The sequence below is a fragment of the Heterocephalus glaber genome, unplaced genomic scaffold, assembly GCF_053883595.1.
Source record: "Heterocephalus glaber isolate CG9 unplaced genomic scaffold, H.glaber_assembly_v1.0 deba00001497, whole genome shotgun sequence".
Taxonomy (NCBI): domain Eukaryota; kingdom Metazoa; phylum Chordata; class Mammalia; order Rodentia; family Bathyergidae; genus Heterocephalus; species Heterocephalus glaber.
Window position 1 is genome coordinate 42199027 of NW_028258320.1, and position 18578 is coordinate 42217604.

Consider the following 18578-nt stretch of genomic DNA (forward strand, 5'->3'; position numbering starts at 1 on the left):
TTTCTTCTCTTCTGAATTCTGACTTCTGTTTCATTAGACTATAACAGTGATGGCGAACCTTTTAGAGCTTTCAGTGATACAAATAGCCCACTGCAGCATGTATGCCATAGGTTCACCACTACTGGACTATAATGTTATCTATATTAAATGACTTATTTTCTTAATTACTAAAGTCAGGACTAAGTGACTTACGTTGAATATAAACTAGGTATAAAAATATATCTGTAAGGCCGGGGATTTAGCTCAGTGGTTCTGCTGCCTGCCTTGCAAGCGCAAGGACCAGAGTTCGATCCCCAGTACCAAAAACCAAACAAACATACATACACACACACACACACACATATACGTGTATATATATGAGTTTTAAAGAATAGAGAATATCAATTTAGAATTTTAATGTACATGTTTAGTTGTTGAAATATTTAAAATATTATCATTTAGCCAGCCAGATTTATGGAAGTAAAAAATATTCTTCTTAAAGATTTATTTATTTTTGAAACTAGAATGAACTTACAACAGACCTTCTACATTCACTGCGAACGGTTTTGTCCCCTACTGTGGTGTCTATATTGAAAATCAATAGTCAACTCAAACATATTTTCAAGACTTCATTGACAGAGGCTGGACAGGTAACAAATGTTGTTTTGTTTTGTTTTGTTTTGTTTTTTGAGACAAGATCTCACTATGTAGCTCTGTCTCGCTTTGAACTCACTATGTAGCCCAGGCTGGCCTTGAACTTGCAGCAGTCATCCTGAATTAGCCTCTTAATGCTGGAATTATATGTGTGCTCCACTATGCCCAGCTTGTTATGTTCTTAGTATCTCAAAATTGATGAGTTGTTTAAGAAGCTAATTTTTTTTTCTTTCCAAGATAGAAGATCAGAAAAAAGAAATGGATGACTTTCTCAGTATAATGTGTAACAGACTACGTGAACTACAAGAGAGTACAGTTTCTTCCTTGGTCGAATCACAGAAGCTGTGTGAAACCTTAAGTGAAGAAGTGAAAACAATAAAGCAAACCCATTCACAGGTATCTTGTGTATCTGATAGGAGAGTGTAAAAATAAAGTTTTGTGATGACTGATATGACTTAACTGATGTTATACAATCTGAGTGCTATAGTATTAATTTAGAAACCTGAAAGATATCATAGTTTCTGTTGCTTATAACAGTAATTAAAATAATTGAGAATACTTCTCTTGATCAGTTAATATTTGAGAATTTTCTACACATACAGCCTCATGGTGAAGCACATTGTGACAAAGAAAACAGTCCTTCCATATACCAAGATGAAAGATTTATGAAGAAACATATTTCCATAGGAAAATGGTTATAACATTTAAAATAAACATATAATGTAAGTTGTTTCTTTCTAGTATGACATGGGTAGTTATTATGTTTCATAAACTAAGCCCTACTTTCTCTTAGTTCTGTCTCACTGATGAAAGCCACTTAAATTCTAATAAATAAAAACAATTCAGGACTTATCTTTGTCTATGCAACCTACGCATATGAGGCTTTAAACCAAACCCAAACCTTCAAACCATAATCGATAATATTAGATACATGGGAAGTTTCTGTTACTCTTAAGACTTGAGTAATAATGAACATTAAAGTTTTATTTAAATGAGCCTATTAAGATTTGACAGCACTCTACTCAGTAAAACTTGATGGGATATATTGAGTAGGAAAGAGTTCTTTTCCTTGGCAAAATGAGGGAGAAGGAATTCATGCATGTCATAAAAATGAGAAAATAAACACACCTAAGCTTTTTAGATAAGTGAAAACAACTTTAAGAGGGTCAGCTTCCCTAATTGATAAGCATGAGGATTAACATCAGAAATTAGTAGAAATAATGGTCTACATTTACTAAGCAATCCACTGTGTGTTTATTCCTATCAGTATAGGTACAGATTCTATGACTTGCTCATTTTTCTAGTGAAGAAAATGAGACCTTGGGAGCCCCAGTAGTATGGTGTTCATCTTACTAATGCTCCATCTTGGTAGTGATTGTGTTGCTTGACAGGCATGCATTTGTGTGTGCTTCTTCTGTACATTTCTTGGCATTTTGAAATTGTAGCCATTTCTTAGACCTTTGCACAGGGTATTTGCCTTAAACCTACCATAGACACACACACACACACACACACACACACACATACATATATGGCATGTGTAAATTTTGAACCCAAATTTACATGAAGATAAATCTGAAAATATCTGCATTACTCCCTACTTTTAAGATTAATGAAGCCTGATGTAATCCCAGCACTTGGGAGGCTGAGGCAAGAGGATTGTGGTGAGTTTGAGGCCAGCCTGAGCTACATAGTGGACTCAAGGCCAATCTGAACTACATAGTGAGACCTTGTCTCAAAAATAAGAAAAATAGGGCTAGGGATTTAGCTCAGTGGTTCTGCTGCCTGCCTTACAAGTGCAAGGATCCAAGTTTGATCCCCAGTACCAAAAAAAGAAAAATAAAAACTAATAAAAATACTGTAAGAGTTTTTAATAATCAGAATGTTAGGTATGCATTATCACCTGATGTGTTATAACTGTTCATTAAACAATGAATAAAAGTCCTGGATATATTTTCAGCTTTTCATTGGTCTTTGGTATAGCTTCTTCATGTTGCAGTGTAGCATGTTTTGTGCCTGTAAAGAAGTTCTTTTTAAAGGTACCAAGTATGAGCAAACGTAACAGTGTATTTTTATTAGTATGACCCAACTAAACTCTGTAAGTATTCTTTAACTCCAGTAGCTGATATTTTTGGATTACTTAACTGACGAGGTTATCAGGTTATCAGTATTAATTCCCCCTTGTAGTGTTATCAGATAGTGTATCTGTCAACGTAGTTCTTAAACATAATATGACATCTGAATATGTTTGATTAGTTTTGACATACAGTGGAAGTAATTTGCTATTAAAATAGCAAAGTTTGCTTATCAACTTTTTTAAAAAATTCCTACAAAATCCTTATAGTATCGCAGTCACTGATTTGCTCTATGCTAGAGAGGTAGAGTTAAAGATCTCTTGTCAAGAATTTGTATAATTCTGGGGCAACCCACTTTCCGGTTCCCTCTCTGTCTCTTTTAGACAGAAGCTATCTTTCAATAAATTCTTCCTACTCTTAACCTCTGTTTTTTCCTAGAATTCATTACATGAACCTAGAGTTTTAGATATCTAGCAGGTTTGGGAGCTATATCTATTCCCCCTGTTATCACCCAGACAGCGCCAAATAATTCTTGGGACCCTATTGGTGGAACTTCTTCTGGTCCCCCCTGAGATGTGGATGGCATAAAGTAGAGGAGACGCTAGGAGAAGCCTGCTATTGTAACTTCACAGGGCAACCCAACCTTTGTCTCTCTTCTGTTTTTGCTTTTATCCTTTCCTCTCTTTGTTTGGCCCAAGTTCACTCTGCAGAGCTAGTTCTTCCTATGTCCCGTCACCCCTCATTTTTCAAATAAATTTTTGGCACTGTTAAAAAAAAAGAAAAAGAATTTGTATAATTCTTACCTATGGGAGAATACTTCACAACATTGGTCATATACAGAAAAAGTGTTCAAGTGTCATAATTCCAAGTCTCTTCCCCTTCCCTCATATTTCTTACAGGAACTCTGCCAGTTCATAAATCTTTGGGCAGAGCGATTCTGTACTTTGGAAGAAAAGTGTGAAAACGTCTGGAAACCACTCAGTAGTGTTCAAGAAAATACAAAGCAGTAAGCTATTTTAAATCTTTTTAAAGTTCTGTAAGACTAAAATTATTTAGAAAAAAAAATTTCAAAGAGCATAAATAAGTCTTGTATACTTTTAACCAAATTTCTCATTTGTTAATGTTTTTTGTGGATGTGTATATTTGTATGTCGATACACACTAAATACCTTTGTATTCCATGTTTGTACTTCCTTAGTGAGAAACCTGACTCTCATTAACAGCATATTTTCTAATTTCTTCAATCTCATACATTAAGTATAAAGTAATTCCACAATTTCTATCCCATATCACTGATGAAAAATACACCTGCTGGGGGCAGGATTTGGCACACTGTCTCATGAGCTGGATGCCTGTGATTACAATTTCCCTGGACACAGCCATGACTGTTTGCTTAACATGTTACCTTGACTGCATTTGCGCTGCAACAGCAGAACTATCATTGCATCACTCATACACCATAAAACTGAAATACTCGCTATCTAGCTTTTAAGAAAAACTTGGCTAATTTCTGCACTAGAGTTTGATGAGGCTTTATAGCATCATCACTTGCTAGTCCCACATGCTTACACACATTCCAGCTAGACTTTTGTTTTCTTTTTATGTTTTTTGTCTTTTTTTGTTTTCAAACCCAAGGCCTCACACATGGTAGGTAGGATTTACCACTGAGCTACAATTCTATCCCAGTGTTTTAAGTATAGATTTAAGTATATTAAGTCTATGAGCCATTTAAAAAATATATATCTATATATGGTTTGTCAAGCTGTTTTTTGTTTTTGCCTATGGGTGCTCTAAATTCAAGAGGACAAGGACATTTTATTTACTCCTGTTTTTGCACTTTTAATTGTTCCTTCCTGAAGTTCTAAACTTTCTTCAGAGTAGAGTGTTATAATTTCCCTTTCATTCTCAAAAGATATTTTTCTTGGACATATAATTCAGGGTTGACAGTTCTTTTCTTTCAGTATTTACAATATGTTGTTTTATTTCCTCCTAGGAGATCACAAACCCATCATTATTCAAGTGAAATGCTTCCCTATAGGCAGTTTTTCTTTAGCTGCTTTTAAGACTTTGTTTTTTTAGAAATTTGATTACATTGTATCTACCTAGTTACCCCTGAGTTCATCCTGTTTAAGATTTGTTCAGGCCGGGGATTTAGCTCAGTGGTTCCCACCTGCCTCGCAAGTGCAAGGTCCTGAGTTCGATCCCCAGTACCAAAAAAAAAAAAAAAAAAAATTTGTTCAGCTTTAGGAATCTATAGGTTATACCTTTCACCAAAATTGGGTAATTTTCATCTGTCATTTCTTTGAATATATTTCAGCCCTATACTCCTTCTCTTCTGCTTCTATGACTAACTGATGACATAAATGTTAGATCTTTTGTTGTTGTTGTTTTGGTACCAGAGATCAAACTCAGGTCCTTGCACTTGCGAGGCAGACGAGGCAGATGACGTCACTACTGAGCTAATGTTAGATCTTTTATTATAGTCCCTGAGATTTTATTATCTAATCATCTTGTCTATCTATCTACCTTTTTGTTGTTCAAATTGGGTAAATTCCATTGATCTGTTTTCAAGTTCACTGAGTTTTCCTATGTCATTTCTAACCTACTGTTGAACTCATTCAATAAGGTACTTTATTTCAATATTGCATCTTGTTTTTGAGACATGGTCTTGCTATATAATTTAGGCTGGCCTTGGACTCACTATGTAGCCCAAGCTGGCCTCAAACCTGGTGGCAATCCTCCTTCCTCAGCCTCCTGAGTGCTGGGATTACAGGTGTGCAACACCATGCCTGGCTCAGTCTTATATCTTACAGTTTCGTAGTTTCATTTGAAATGGAATTTTTTTTTTTTTTTTTGGCAGGGGCGTTACCGGGGATTGAACTCAAGTCCTTGTGCTTGCAAGGCAGGAGGTGGAACCACTGAGCTAAATCCCCAGCCCCTGAAATGGGATTTTACCATACTGCCCAAGCTGCTCTTGAACTCCAAGGCTCAAATGATCTTGCCTCAGCCTCCTGACTAGCTGGGACTACAGGTGGCTTGTCTCTCTTTCTTTTTTTTTTTTTTAGGAAAACATTTATTGGTACATTTTAGATATACATAATGATAACATTTATCATAGGGAATTTGTACCAGTACATGATATATCTTGCTTCTTTTTTCCCCATCCCCCCATGTATAAAAGCTTTGTTTCATTTTCTCCTTTGACTTTTTTCTTATTTTTCTTGTCCATTTTTTCTTTCCCCACTCCCCCCTCCGTGTTCTCTTCTCATTTGAACATTTTCTTCCCATTTCCCAACGTCTACTGTACATTTTAGTCCTTATTTCCACTTGTGGTTTCTCATACCAGAGAAACAATGTGGTATTTAAACATATGTGTTTGATTTATTTCACTTAAGAGTATGATCTCAAAGTGCATCCATTTAGCTATAAATGTCTCAAGCTCGTCTTCTTGATGGCAGACTAGTACTCCATTGTATAAAAAACCACATCTCCTTTATCCGTTCATCAGTTGATGGGCATTTGGGCTATTTGTAAGATTTAGCTATTACATTTGTGCTGCTATAAACATGGATGTGCATATATCGCAGTGGTATGATGCTTTTATTTCTTCCGGGAAGATACCTAGAAGAGGAATAGCTGGGTCATATGGAACCTCTAGTTTTAGTTCTTTGAGAAATCTCCACACTGAATTTTCCACAGTGGTTACACCAGTCTAAACTCTGACCAACAGTGGAGAAGGGTTCCTTTCCCCACAGACCCTCCAGCATTTGTTTGAAGTGGCAATCCATTCTTTTTGGAGTGAGGTGGAATCTCAGCATTGTTTTAATTTGCATCTCTTGAATGACCAGTGATGTTGAACATTTTTTCATATATCTATTTGCTGTTTCTACTTCATCTAAGAAGTATCTATGCATTTCAGGTGCTCATTTTTGGATTGAGTCTTTAAATTTGAGGGGTCTGATTTTTTTTTTTTTGAGTTCTTCATATATTCTAGATATTAATCCTTTGTCTGAGGAACAGCTGGCAAAATTTTTTCCCACACTGTGAGTTGGTTTTTTCACTCTGCTGGTGGTTTCTCTTGCTGTGCCAAAGCTTTGTAATAAGATGAGGTCCCAGTTGTTGATTCTTTGTTGTTGTTCCCAAGTTGATAGTTCCTGCATGACTGAGATTTTGTTCATAGTCTTTGTCTATACCAATGTCTTTCAGAGTTCTACCTGTTCTATCTTCCAGCATTGTTTCTGTTTAAATATTTAGATCTTTGATTATTTTGATTTGAGTGAAAGATATGGATCTAGTTTTAATCTTCAGCAAGTGGTAACCCAGTTTTTCCAGTGCCATTTACTAAAGGGGCTATCTTTCTTCCAGTGAAGGGGTTTGGCTCCTTTGTCAAAGATGAGATGGCTGAGTATTTCTGGAGTTGTTTCTGCATCTTTCAGTCTGTTCAGTGCTTGGCTCTTTTTTTAATACCTTCTGTTTCTTTGCTAATATTTTTTTCAGGAGTGTTTAAGCTGCTCAATGTGGCATTTGGCTGCCTTTATTTATTTCAAAAGGCTGGTTTTAAATCCTCGCTAAATAATGCCAGGATACAAGTTCTCTTATTATTGGCATCTGTTGATTGCCTTTTCTCATTTGACTTGTGATTTTCCTGGTTCTGGATAGGAGTGATTTTTTAGTTATGTCTTGAACATTTTGGATATTATGTAAGGAGATTCAAGATCCTGTTTACACCAAACGTGGAGGTACATGTTTATAATCCCAGCATTGTGAGAGACCAAGGCAGAAGGATTGCAAATTTTAGCCCAATTTGGACAACTTAACAGGACTTCTGGAGCTATAGCTCAATGTGAAGGCCCTGGGTTTAATTCCAAGTACTATCTGCCCCTTGCCCTGGAAAAAATGTTCCCTTTTAAGTCTTTTTAGTAGGATTGAAGTGGGAAAGAAACAATGATACACTTTCATAAAGTTCCGGCATTTTCCTGTCTCCCCCAGTGTTTCTCATGTGTCCAGGGACTATCAGAATCATCCAAGAATCTAAGCAATACTTGTAAAGTACACTGAACATGATAACTTTGGCATTTATGATAGTTTCTAGTCACTTTTGACTAAGTCTTATATTACCACTAGGTTGTGATTTTGTGAGGGGAGTGATTTATGTTGATGTTATGTTACTTTTCATTTTTTAGTCATTGCCACTTAATCTGTAGGTGTTGATTTTCATCATCTTTGCTTACTTAGTTGGTTTACTCACATGGCATACCATCTAGTGGTAAAAGAGGGTGAATTTAATTCTCTGAGGTTTAATTCTGTGGTCTTATGAGATGACTGAATGCTGTTCTAGAGAAACTGAGAGTAGAAAATAATAAATTTGAAATGTATTTCTCGACATTAATGTTTATGTCATATATATGATATGTGCTGTATCAGTGTGTCATACCCCAATAGAGTTTTCTTTTCACTATTAAAAAAGCTTTATACTTGAGGGGTTTTTTTGGGGGGGGGAGGATTGGTATTGGGGATCGAACTCAGGACTTCACGCTTGCCAGGCATCCGCTATGCTGCTGAGCTACATCCCCATACTTGAATTTTAAAATAACATTTATGTTTTATATCATAGGTGAGTGGAACTGCTTAATAGTAGAATGACTGACAATTTTGATAACAGTACCATCAGATACTATAACGGAGATACAAAAGAAGGCATCATCTGGAGGAGGACAAGTAAAGGTGTCATAAGACAAGACCTTTTCAAGGTCATTTAATGGCACAGCCATGTCAGTCTGCTAGAAAATACATTGATCAAAGCACAGATGCTCAATTTAAATGCATTAAGAGGACAGGCTGTGGAGCCAAACTGCATGTATTCAATCTGCCATTTAAGAGCTGTCTGATCTTTGGAAGGTTGTAGCCCACTTTCCTGTTTCTACAGTGTTATTTTCTTTCCCCATAGGAAATCTAAGGATATAATCAGCACAGCAACTTTTCACAATAAAAAATTTTGTACTGATTTTGATGGCTTGTCACAAAAACTCAGGCATTTTAACCAAGAAGGTACAAAATTGGTTGAAGAGTCTGTGAAACAGTGTGATACACTCAACTCCAACCTGGAAAAAATATCTCAAGAAACTGAACCAAGATGTGAGTGTCTGAACATGAGTACAGTTTGTTTTTCTGAACAATGGATGTCATCCTTAAATAAAAAGGAAGAGGAACTTCAGAGCTTATTGGAGGTAATAACTTTGTACCTGGAACCTACTTTAAGGAAAATAGTTATAACCAGATAATTAAATATTCTGGCCTAGAATTGGTTTCAGAACAAGTTCTATTTTAAGACATAATGGATGACTCAAAATCCTTACCTATAATATTTGGTATACTTATACATCATCTTTTTTTTTTTTTTTTTTTTTTTTTTGGTACTGGGGATCGAACTTGGATCCTTGCGCTTACAAGGCAGGCGGCGGAACCACTGAGCTAAATCCCCGGCCCAAGTTTATTTAGTTTTTTCTTTTTGTTTTTGTTTGAGGTATATGTCTTCTAGATCTTAAAGTTATTTAACATTTGTCTAATGTCTGTCCTGTGTATATCCTTGGTTTTTTTGTTGTTTTGTATTTTGGTACCCGTGATCAAACTCGGGACCTTGCACTTGTGAGGCAGGTGGTGGCACCACTGAGCTAAATCCCCAGCCCTTATCTTCGGTTTTTGACTTGTTAGTTTCTTTGGAGAAGGGCACTCTCTTTTGACACCTCATGCCTTCCATTTTTATTAACTTTCCTCAGGTACTTTCAAATGTATTATTGTTTTAAGTATTTACGATATTGTTCTAATGGCTCAAAGGATATTTGATAGTTTTGTGGGTTTGCTGGAACTTTACATTTGCCTGAACCCATTGTGACTTGGTTTTTCCTTTCTGTTCAATAAAAGGATTTTACTACATTCAAAGGAATTTAAGTTTTCTAAGCTATATAACTAAACTGGAAAAAAAGTAATCAGGGTCCACAGAGAAATAACTAATTTCAAAAAATGTACAAAGTAATGAGCCTAGACAACTCATCATACCAGAAAGTAAGGAAGTTATTAATACTCCTGGGGTTGTGTCAGAAGGACTTAGTAGCCAACGTGATGACACTCTTTTTGCTCAAAAACATAATCTGAGCATCAAAAAGAGTAATGGTTACTCTGATTAAAACACATGAAGCCAGGTGTGGTGGTACATACCCTAATCCTAGCACTCTGGGAGGCTGAGGCAGGAGGATTGCAAGTTCCAAGACCAGCCTGGGCAATTTATCTACTTAAGCAAGACCCTGTCTCAAAAAATAATAAAATAAAAGGCCTGGGGGTATAGCTCAGTCCAAAAGCCCTGGGTTTAATCCCCAGTACCAAGGTGGAAAAATTCAAACGTGTTAAATACTCATAAATTCATAAAAATTTCACAGAACTCCTTTGGATCATGCTAGAGAAGCAGTGTTATTTTGTAAGGTGGTAAATAGAAAGAGCATCTGTCTGTCTTTGTTGAAATAAGTATATTTGGTTTAGTGGGGTGATCGATGAAGAAAAATATTTCATAGAATCTCAGCTAGTGAAATGGAGAAGAAATGGTATAATTAGAATATTATGATTTTGCAGCTTCTTGTGAAATAGCCCTGGTGGCCATTAATGATTGCTTAAATGATTTGATTTGGGAAACTTTCCTGAACAGGGTAACTGTACCCGAACCCCCTTATTACTCCTAACACAGGAGATACAACCAGGTATTATGTGCTTTCAGTACCACCTATGAAATATTTTAAAAAATTAAATATGAATTAGATCAAGCCATTATATAGATAACCAGTTTATAAAAAATACACAGGATAAATGGACGTTGAAAATACAACAGAGATGCAATTAACCACATCTAGAGCAGAGATATTCAATAGGATAAAGTCTGGTTTCTTCATCAACAAAAGTTTTTTAAGGGAAAAAAAATGAAGAAGGTTAACACAGATCAAAAGACACCAATGAGTAGAAAACTAAATCTGAGTTTGTCTGGGATAATCTTTCTGCATCTATTAAGATAGGTAATGATTGGGCCGGGGATTTAGCTCAGTGGTTCTGGTGCCTGCCTCACAAGCGCAAGGTCCCGAGTTCGATCCCCGGTACCAAAAAAAAAAAAAAAAAAAAAAGATAGGTAATGATTAAGAATGGATCCTTTTGCTTTGAGAAGTTGGGGCAATAAACTATATAATCCCCTACTTGCAATATATCAACCTTATCTAGCGATTAATTCTGGTTCAAATAAACCAATTGTGGAAAACATTTGAGATATTTGGTGGAATTTGAACACTGTAGACTTTTGATATGAAGGAATAAATGTTAAATTTTTTAGATGTGACAGTGGTCTTATATGGTCTTAACTCTAAGAGGTACATGCCAAAGTAAATGGATGAAATGATACTGGATTTGCTTCAAAATAACTCTTGAGTATGAGAAGAAATAGGTGTTCAGTCGTGTTTTATCTGTAACCTATGTGTTGCTAAATGTTAAGGCCAGACAATGAATATATCTGTTTCCTCTACTTTTATATGTGTTCTTAAAACTTTCATTTATGGAAATGTCAAGGTAAGGGAAAGTGATATATCCAGTAAAGCATTGGCAATTTTATTTTAGTAATGATTGCTTATTTACATTGTACAGGGTATAAACGAATGTTGGGAGGCTTCAAAGTCAGAGATCACTGAAAAATTAAATGGACATAAAGCAGAAAATGAGAGCCAGCATGATATTTTTCTTAGCCGGATAAGAACTGATGAAGAAAATTTGTTAGCACAAAGTCTAGAACTTAATGAAACTACAAAACTGGGTCTGAGTAAGCTTAATTGCTTTCTGCAGCAAGATCTCAAATTGGATATTGCAACAGGTACTTAAAAAGGAAATAGAATTATTTAACATTTTGAAGTTGAGTTCACAATGTTAGGTTTGTTTGTTCAGTTTTTCTTTTTTTTTGTAATGTTAGGTGTTCTTTAAAACTGAGTCTTCCCATTGCCGAATAGGAATTTACGATTTCATTGTAATCAATTCAAATATGGAGAAATTGGAAACCTAAAATAATTTTCATCAAGTGTTTGATGTCTTGATAATAGGCAGTATGTACTTTTAGAAATTTGGGCATCATAATTTAGAAAATTTTACATTCAGGGAACTAGCTTTGTTAAGAAAAGACTTTTTTTTTTTTTGGTACCGGGGATCAAACTCGGGACCTTGCGCTTGTGAGGCAGGTGGCGGAACCACCGAGCTAAATCCCTGGCCTAAGAAAAGACATTTTATTTTTGTTTTGGTTGGTTGGTTTTGTTTTCAGACAGAGTCTCTCTGTAATTCACAATAACTCAAAACTCATGGTGATCCTCCTGCCTCAGCCTCTTGAATGCTAGGATTATAGGCATGCACCACCATGCCCAGCTAACAAAAGACTTTTATTTTTGAGAGGCTCTCTCTTTGTAGTTCATGCTGGCATAAGGCGATCCTCCTGCCTCAGCCCAGCCAAGTGCTGGGATGATAGGTATGTGCCACCACACCTGGCTAGAAGAGACATTTTAAAAATAAAACTGACAAACCATATACCTAGGACTCTTTGTAAAAAGACAATTTTAATACCAAAACTATTGTAGGGCCGGGATGTAGCTCAGTGGCACTGTGCCTGCCTGCAAGCGCAAGGTCCTGAGTTCGATCCCCAGTACCACAAAAAACAAACTATTGCAGAAATGTAATTGAATAAATTGTAGTTTAATGCACACTGTTCACATTGTATATTTTTTTATATGTCCCTCTTATGAAGTGTTAGCATTTAAGAATCACCATTTTGAAAGATTGGGCATCACCATGAATTGTTAACATTTAGGAATCACCACTTTGAGAGAATAGGCATTGCAAAGATCAGTAGGCTATCAGGATTCAGAGAATCCTTTGTGGAACAAGGTTATAAGAAGTTGCTTTACACAGGATAACTAATTGGGGGGTTATTTGTTGGATTGTGGTAATGGTTGCATAACCTGTAAATTCACTAAAAATCATTGAATTGTGCACTTAAAAATGAGTGAATATTGTGGCATATAAATTACACCTCAAAGCTTTAAAGAAGCCATTAAAAAAGCAAATTGTGGTAAAGAATGGTGATTTATTTTTTCCCAACAGACCTATAAGATTTATTGTTCAGTCAAGCATGGTGGCCTACACCTGTAATCCCAGCACACGGGAGGCTGAGGCAGGAGGATAGCCACGAGTTCAAGGCTAGCCTGGGCTGCAGAATGAGTTCAAGGCCAGCTTGCACTACATAGCAAGACCCTGTTTCAGAAAAAACAAAAAACAAAACCTAAAAAAGATTTATTGTTCACTCATCAATGAAATTAGGAATGTTAAGTGAAAAGGCAATGTCTTTGTAAATTATAACAGCATGAACTCATTATGAAGAAATGTAAGTAGTTAATATTTGACTGTCATACCACATTTATAGTAAAATGATTACTCTGACCAAAGAAATCATATTGGGAAAACTGTACTGTCATTCCAATGATGCTACCATTTCTCACAACTGTGTATAATCCTTTTAGAACCTACCACACATCTTTTGCTGTATATCTTCAGAGGAAAACTTCACATTTTTGAGGTATTGAGAATGGTGAAATTTATTTAAGATCAGTTATCAAATTGGAGAATATTACTTTTTTTTTTCTTTTTTCTTTTCTTTTTTTTTTTTTTTTTTGGTACCAGGGATTGAACTCAGGTCCTTGTGCTTACGCAGCAGGCAGTGGAGCTGAGCTAAATCCCCAGGGCTAGGAGAATATTACTAACTGCAAGCAGTATGTGCCTGACAGGTAGTAAGACTGATTCTCATGTATGGCAATGGTTGTACTTTTGGAAAACAAGACTCATTTGGAAGTATAAGTTTTAATGTATTTTTTTTCTTTCTGGTACTGGGGATCGAACTCAGGACCTTGTACTTGCGAGGCAGGTGCGGTGCCACTGAGCTAAATCCCTGGCCCCATTTAGTGTATTTTTAAAAATCTGTTTGTATACCAAACTTCAATTTTCCTCATTTGTCTAATGTCTGCAAAAGGTACAACACCACAGAGGAAACGTTATTTATACCCATCAACACTGGTGAGAACTGAACCACGAGAACAGCTCCTTGATCAGTTGAAAAAAGAAAGACCTGAGCTGTTAATGATGCTGACCCATTCAGAAAACAATGAAGAAGAGAAGAGTCAGGTAAAATTTAAGGCATCATTTGAGAACTCTCCTGTAAATTCTCAATGTGGTCGATTTTATATGAAGAGTGTTACTCTTTATGCTTCAGGCCTACCCTGTATCTTATAATTAAGCCTCTCATTTTAACCTCATCAGTTTTTAAGTATTAGACTAGTAGATAATAATAGCCAGTGTTGAAACTGTACTTATTATTTGCTGGATACTGTTCTAAGCTATTTATATGTATGTTAACGTTATTTCAATAACCCTATGAGGTGGATGCTAGTACTGCTGTATACACATCTTATAGATGAAGAAACTTAAGAATTGCCTCGTCCCAAGTCAAAAAGATGAAGTTGCAGTTAGAACCTATACAGTCAAACCCACAGTGTGTACTCTAGTGAATAATAATTGTAGAAAAGTTGAACATTTAGAAATTAACAAAGAATAAAAGTAAACTGTAATCCTATTATTCTGAGATTACCAATTTTAAAATTTTATTTTATTTATTTGGCTTTTTTGAGACATGGTCTTGCTAGACATGTTCTTCAGGTTGGCCTTGAACTCACTGTGTAGCCCAGGCGGGACTTGAACTTGAGACTATTCTCCTGCCTCAGCCTCCCGAGTGTTGGGCTTACAGGTGTGAGCCACCATACCTGGCTCTTACCAATTTTAAGATTGTAGAATAGGAACTTCTGCTCTTGATACTTTACTGGGGCTTGAACTTAGGACCTTGCGCGTGGGTGGCAGGCACAGTGCCACTGAGCTAAATCCCCAGCCCACTTCTGCTCTTTGTATAAAAACACAATAGGGATTATTTTTATTGCTTTGTCAACTTTCTACTAATTTTATTAAGATTGGACTTTTATATAATGTACATTATATCATATTCAAAGAAGAAAATTACTTTTGTGATAACATTTAAGCCATTGTATTTATTCACTCACTTCTTATTGTAGGTCATGAATGAAGAAAAGGAAGTTCTTGAGCAGTACATTGAACCTCTAAGTGAAAACCCACCTGCAGATGTCAACGTGGAGTGTTCAAGTGGTGGGGTTCCGTTTTTCCAGGTACTGAAGATAATCATTTCAGATACGCCTTACACATCTGCCCTAAGTCAGTCATCCTCTGTTCTGTAGAAAGGTATTACTTTTTTTGTAGAAAAACAAAATTTTCAGTCATTCTTTTAGAATGGCTTATTAATTTATGATTTAAATTGTGTACATAGTCTCATATTTGGGTTTTTTGGGGGGGTTTTTTGGTACCGGGGATTGAACTCGGGACCTTGTGCTTGTGCAGCATGCGCTGGAACCACTGAGCTAAATCCCCAGCCCTACATAGTCTGATATTAATAAGGGATTTCCTATAGGAGGAATAAAAAGCAAATATTTACTTTATATCCTTGGCTGGTAATTTTTGACTATTATATTTTCTCCCTTTCTGCTTTTTTACTCAGAATGGATACTGAGATCAGTCATTTCTGTCTTTTTTCTACCACTGACTCGGAAGTCTTAAGAGCCTGTCTCTCCGTCAGGCTTTGAAGGCTAAGGGGCTTATAATGGAGACACTGAAGGTCTCTCAGGTTATATGAGTGATTTTTCATGCCCAAGGCTCTTCTCTTATTAACCATTCCTCTCTTTCCTGAGTGTCTTGCTTGCTCTGGTCCTATTCAATTAAATGCTGTGACCTTTCCTTCCACCTTTTTAACGCTGCTGGAAACATGGCACTGTAAACTGCCTGTCATCTTTCCCACTATTTTGAAGGTATGAGCCTAGAAAAGTAAGAATTTCTTTAAGTAGGACATTGGTGTCTACATTTTATAGTTGAAATGCTGCTTCTGATTATGTTTGGTTATATCTATTTCTTTTTGAGATAAGGTCTCACTATTTCGGCTGATCTTGAACTTGCTATGTAGCCCAGGCTTGGCTGATCCTCCTGCCTCAGCTTCCCAAAGCACTGGGATTACAGGCATGCACCACACTGCTTGGCACTACTGACATTTTGAATTGAATAGTTGTTGTGGACTTTCCTGTTGATTGTATGATGTTTAGCAGCATCCATAGCTTCTAGTCACTAAAAGCCAGGGGCACTGTGAGTTTGTAAAAAACAAAAAAATGTCACCTTCGTGTCCCCTGCAGGGCAAAATCATTCCCTGTTGAGAATTATTACCCTATAGTAAAATTTATAATTATGCCTTAGAAAATAATGCAGAAAATTAGTCTTTCTCCCCCTACTGCTTTACCAGTGAAGGTGGTAAAACAAGGAAGGTGTTCACCTGTACTTGCCAGAAAAAAATGGTTAGCTCAAATTTGTGCTGAACCTTTTCTGAAGGTTTTCATAATTCAGCTTTCTTGTTTATAACCCACAGAACTTATGAAAATAATGTATAGCTCATGAATTCAACCAGTAACATGCTAGCAGGGCTGGGGGGAAAGAGGAACCCTGCTCCACTGCTGGTGGGAGTGTAGACTGGTGCAACCACTGTGGAAATCAGTATGGAGATACCTCAAAGAATTAGGCTTAGAGGTCCCATTTGGCCCAGCTATTCCCCTGCTGGGTATCTTCCTAAAACAATTAAAAGAATCATTCCACAGCGATATATGTGCTCCTATGTTCATAGCAGCTCCCATGTTCATATTACAATTTGTAATAGCTACGACTTGGAAACAGCCCAAATGCCCATCAACTGGAAACTAGATAAAGAAAATGGTTTTTTAATAAAATGGAGTACTACTCAGCCATAAAAAATGAGAAATTAGAGACATTTATAGGTAAATGGATGCACATTGAAGCAATACTCTCAAGTGAAATAAATAGGACACACATGTGTAAATGCTGAATAGTTTCTCTAGTGTGAGAAACTGAAAGTGTAAATAAGGACTAAAAGGTATAATAGATAATGTGAAATAGGAAGAAAAGGGGCAAAGGGGAAGGGGGAGGGGGAGGGGAAAGGAAAGAAGGGAATGGAATTATTATGAGAAATGAAAAAATGGAAACAAAGTCTTTGTAAATAGGGAGGGGTGGAGGAGTTGAAGGGAGGGCAGGGGAAGGGGGAAAATAAGAACCAAGAGAGATTATGTAAAGGTGCAAATTTCCAATGATGAATGTCATTATATTGTATACCTAAAATGTACCAATAAAATAAAATTTTAAAAAAAGAAAAGAAAAGAATGTATAGCTAATGTGTATCAAATGTTGTATTGACTGAATTTCTTTTCTTAAATCTTTAGCATAAAAAATCACATGGAAAAGACAAAGAAAACAGAGGCATTAATCCGATGGAGAGGTCTAAAGTGGAAGAAACGACAGAGCACTCTGTTATGAAGAGCAGATTACCACTTCGAGCCTAGAGAAATCTTTGGTTAACTTGAGATTTACATGATTTTAAATAAAACCTGAAGCCTCAGAACTTGAGCCTTATGTACAGATTAAAAAGGAATAGAATGTATCAAGGCAGCTAGTAAATGTAGTTAACTTTAATATCTACCCATGTTTTGGTCATCCTTGTAATTCCCTGTGTATTAAATTGGGTTTCATTTGGGGATCTGAATTGAGTAAATATGTTTCTAGCTTTTCATATAAAGTAGCCCTTGTATTTCCTTTGTATATTATTAAATAGCAAATGTATGGGAGCTGCATTGCTTTAGGCTTGAACTTAAATAAGTAAATATCCCTCACCTTTGGCCTTGCAAGGGATCATCCCATTTATTCTCTTGCTGTGACTTAAGTCTTTTTCTTTTCCCTAGATTTTTCTATTTTGACCTCTCAGGTCACTTTCTCTTCATTTGTCACAGAATCTTTTTTAGAGCTTCAAAAAGGTTCCTTTTTTCTTCCTTTTTGTTGTAGTTCTAGGAATTGAATCTGAGGAGTGCCAAGCTACATCTCTCCCCTCCCCCCAACCCCTCCTCTGGAAGTATCTCTTCTTTCAGTTTTTATTTTCCCCTAAACATGAAAACATAACACATTAGCCCACACGGAGTTCTTAAGAAACTGCCTCCATATATATAGATTGCTATTATGATAGAGCTTCCTAAATCTTTGAATTGGGGCTTTGTGGTCCTACTCTAAGGTTTATGTTTTTAGGAGAAGGTTACATGATTTAAAGACTTTTTGAAACTGCCAATTATGACTATAATTTATATTCTTTGGTTTGTCTTATGAAACTTCTTGTTCTTTGTATATAATAAAACATGTTTATATACATTTAATCTTAACCCTTAGAAGGGCTCTGGCTTTTTCTTTTTCATTTTATGGTTTTTATAGCATAAAACCAAGGGTGCTGTGCCACTAAGCTATGCCCCCAGCGCTTTTCATTTTTTGTTTTGAGACAAGGTCTCACCAAGCTATCCAGATTGGCCTTAAACTTGCAATCCTCCTGCCTTAGTCTCCTAAGTAGCTGGGATTACAGGCCTGCACCACCATGCCTAAGGGCCCTGATATTTTTATCTGGCAGCCGTATTTTTGGAAGTGAGAACATGAAGTTACAGAGCACTTAGAAGAAATATGTGCAAGGAAACCATTTTGTGCCCACATCAAATTTAGTATATAAATCTTAGACTTTGATAGCTAACAAAACCCAGACCCTATTGGAGAATTAGAAAATGTGCAACTTTGAAGAACTAAATTTACCTTGCAGAAGTAGTATTTTAGG

The 18578-nt window shown here is 36.3% G+C and overlaps 1 protein-coding gene across 5 annotated transcripts in view; it reads left to right on the forward strand.

Annotated features, from left to right (window-relative positions):
• Window positions 1-18141, forward strand: part of Kif11 (kinesin family member 11) — a 55147-nt gene extending 37006 nt beyond the window's left edge. For 4 of the 5 annotated variants that reach the window (XM_087184910.1, XM_087184911.1, XM_087184912.1 and 1 more), the window contains 8 exons: window positions 504-629; window positions 871-1029; window positions 3608-3714; window positions 8655-8934; window positions 11381-11603; window positions 13797-13948; window positions 14887-14997; window positions 17158-18141. In XM_087184910.1, coding sequence (XP_087041036.1) covers window positions 504-629; window positions 871-1029; window positions 3608-3714; window positions 8655-8934; window positions 11381-11603; window positions 13797-13948; window positions 14887-14997; window positions 17158-17277 — 1278 coding nt within the window. In that variant the 3' untranslated portion in view covers window positions 17278-18141. Of the gene's footprint in view, window positions 1-503; window positions 630-870; window positions 1030-3607; window positions 3715-8654; window positions 8935-11380; window positions 11604-13796; window positions 13949-14886; window positions 15071-17157 lie in introns of all 5 variants that reach the window. The other variant, XM_087184909.1, reaches the window with a different exon arrangement.
• The last annotated feature ends 437 nt before the right edge of the window (window positions 18142-18578 follow it).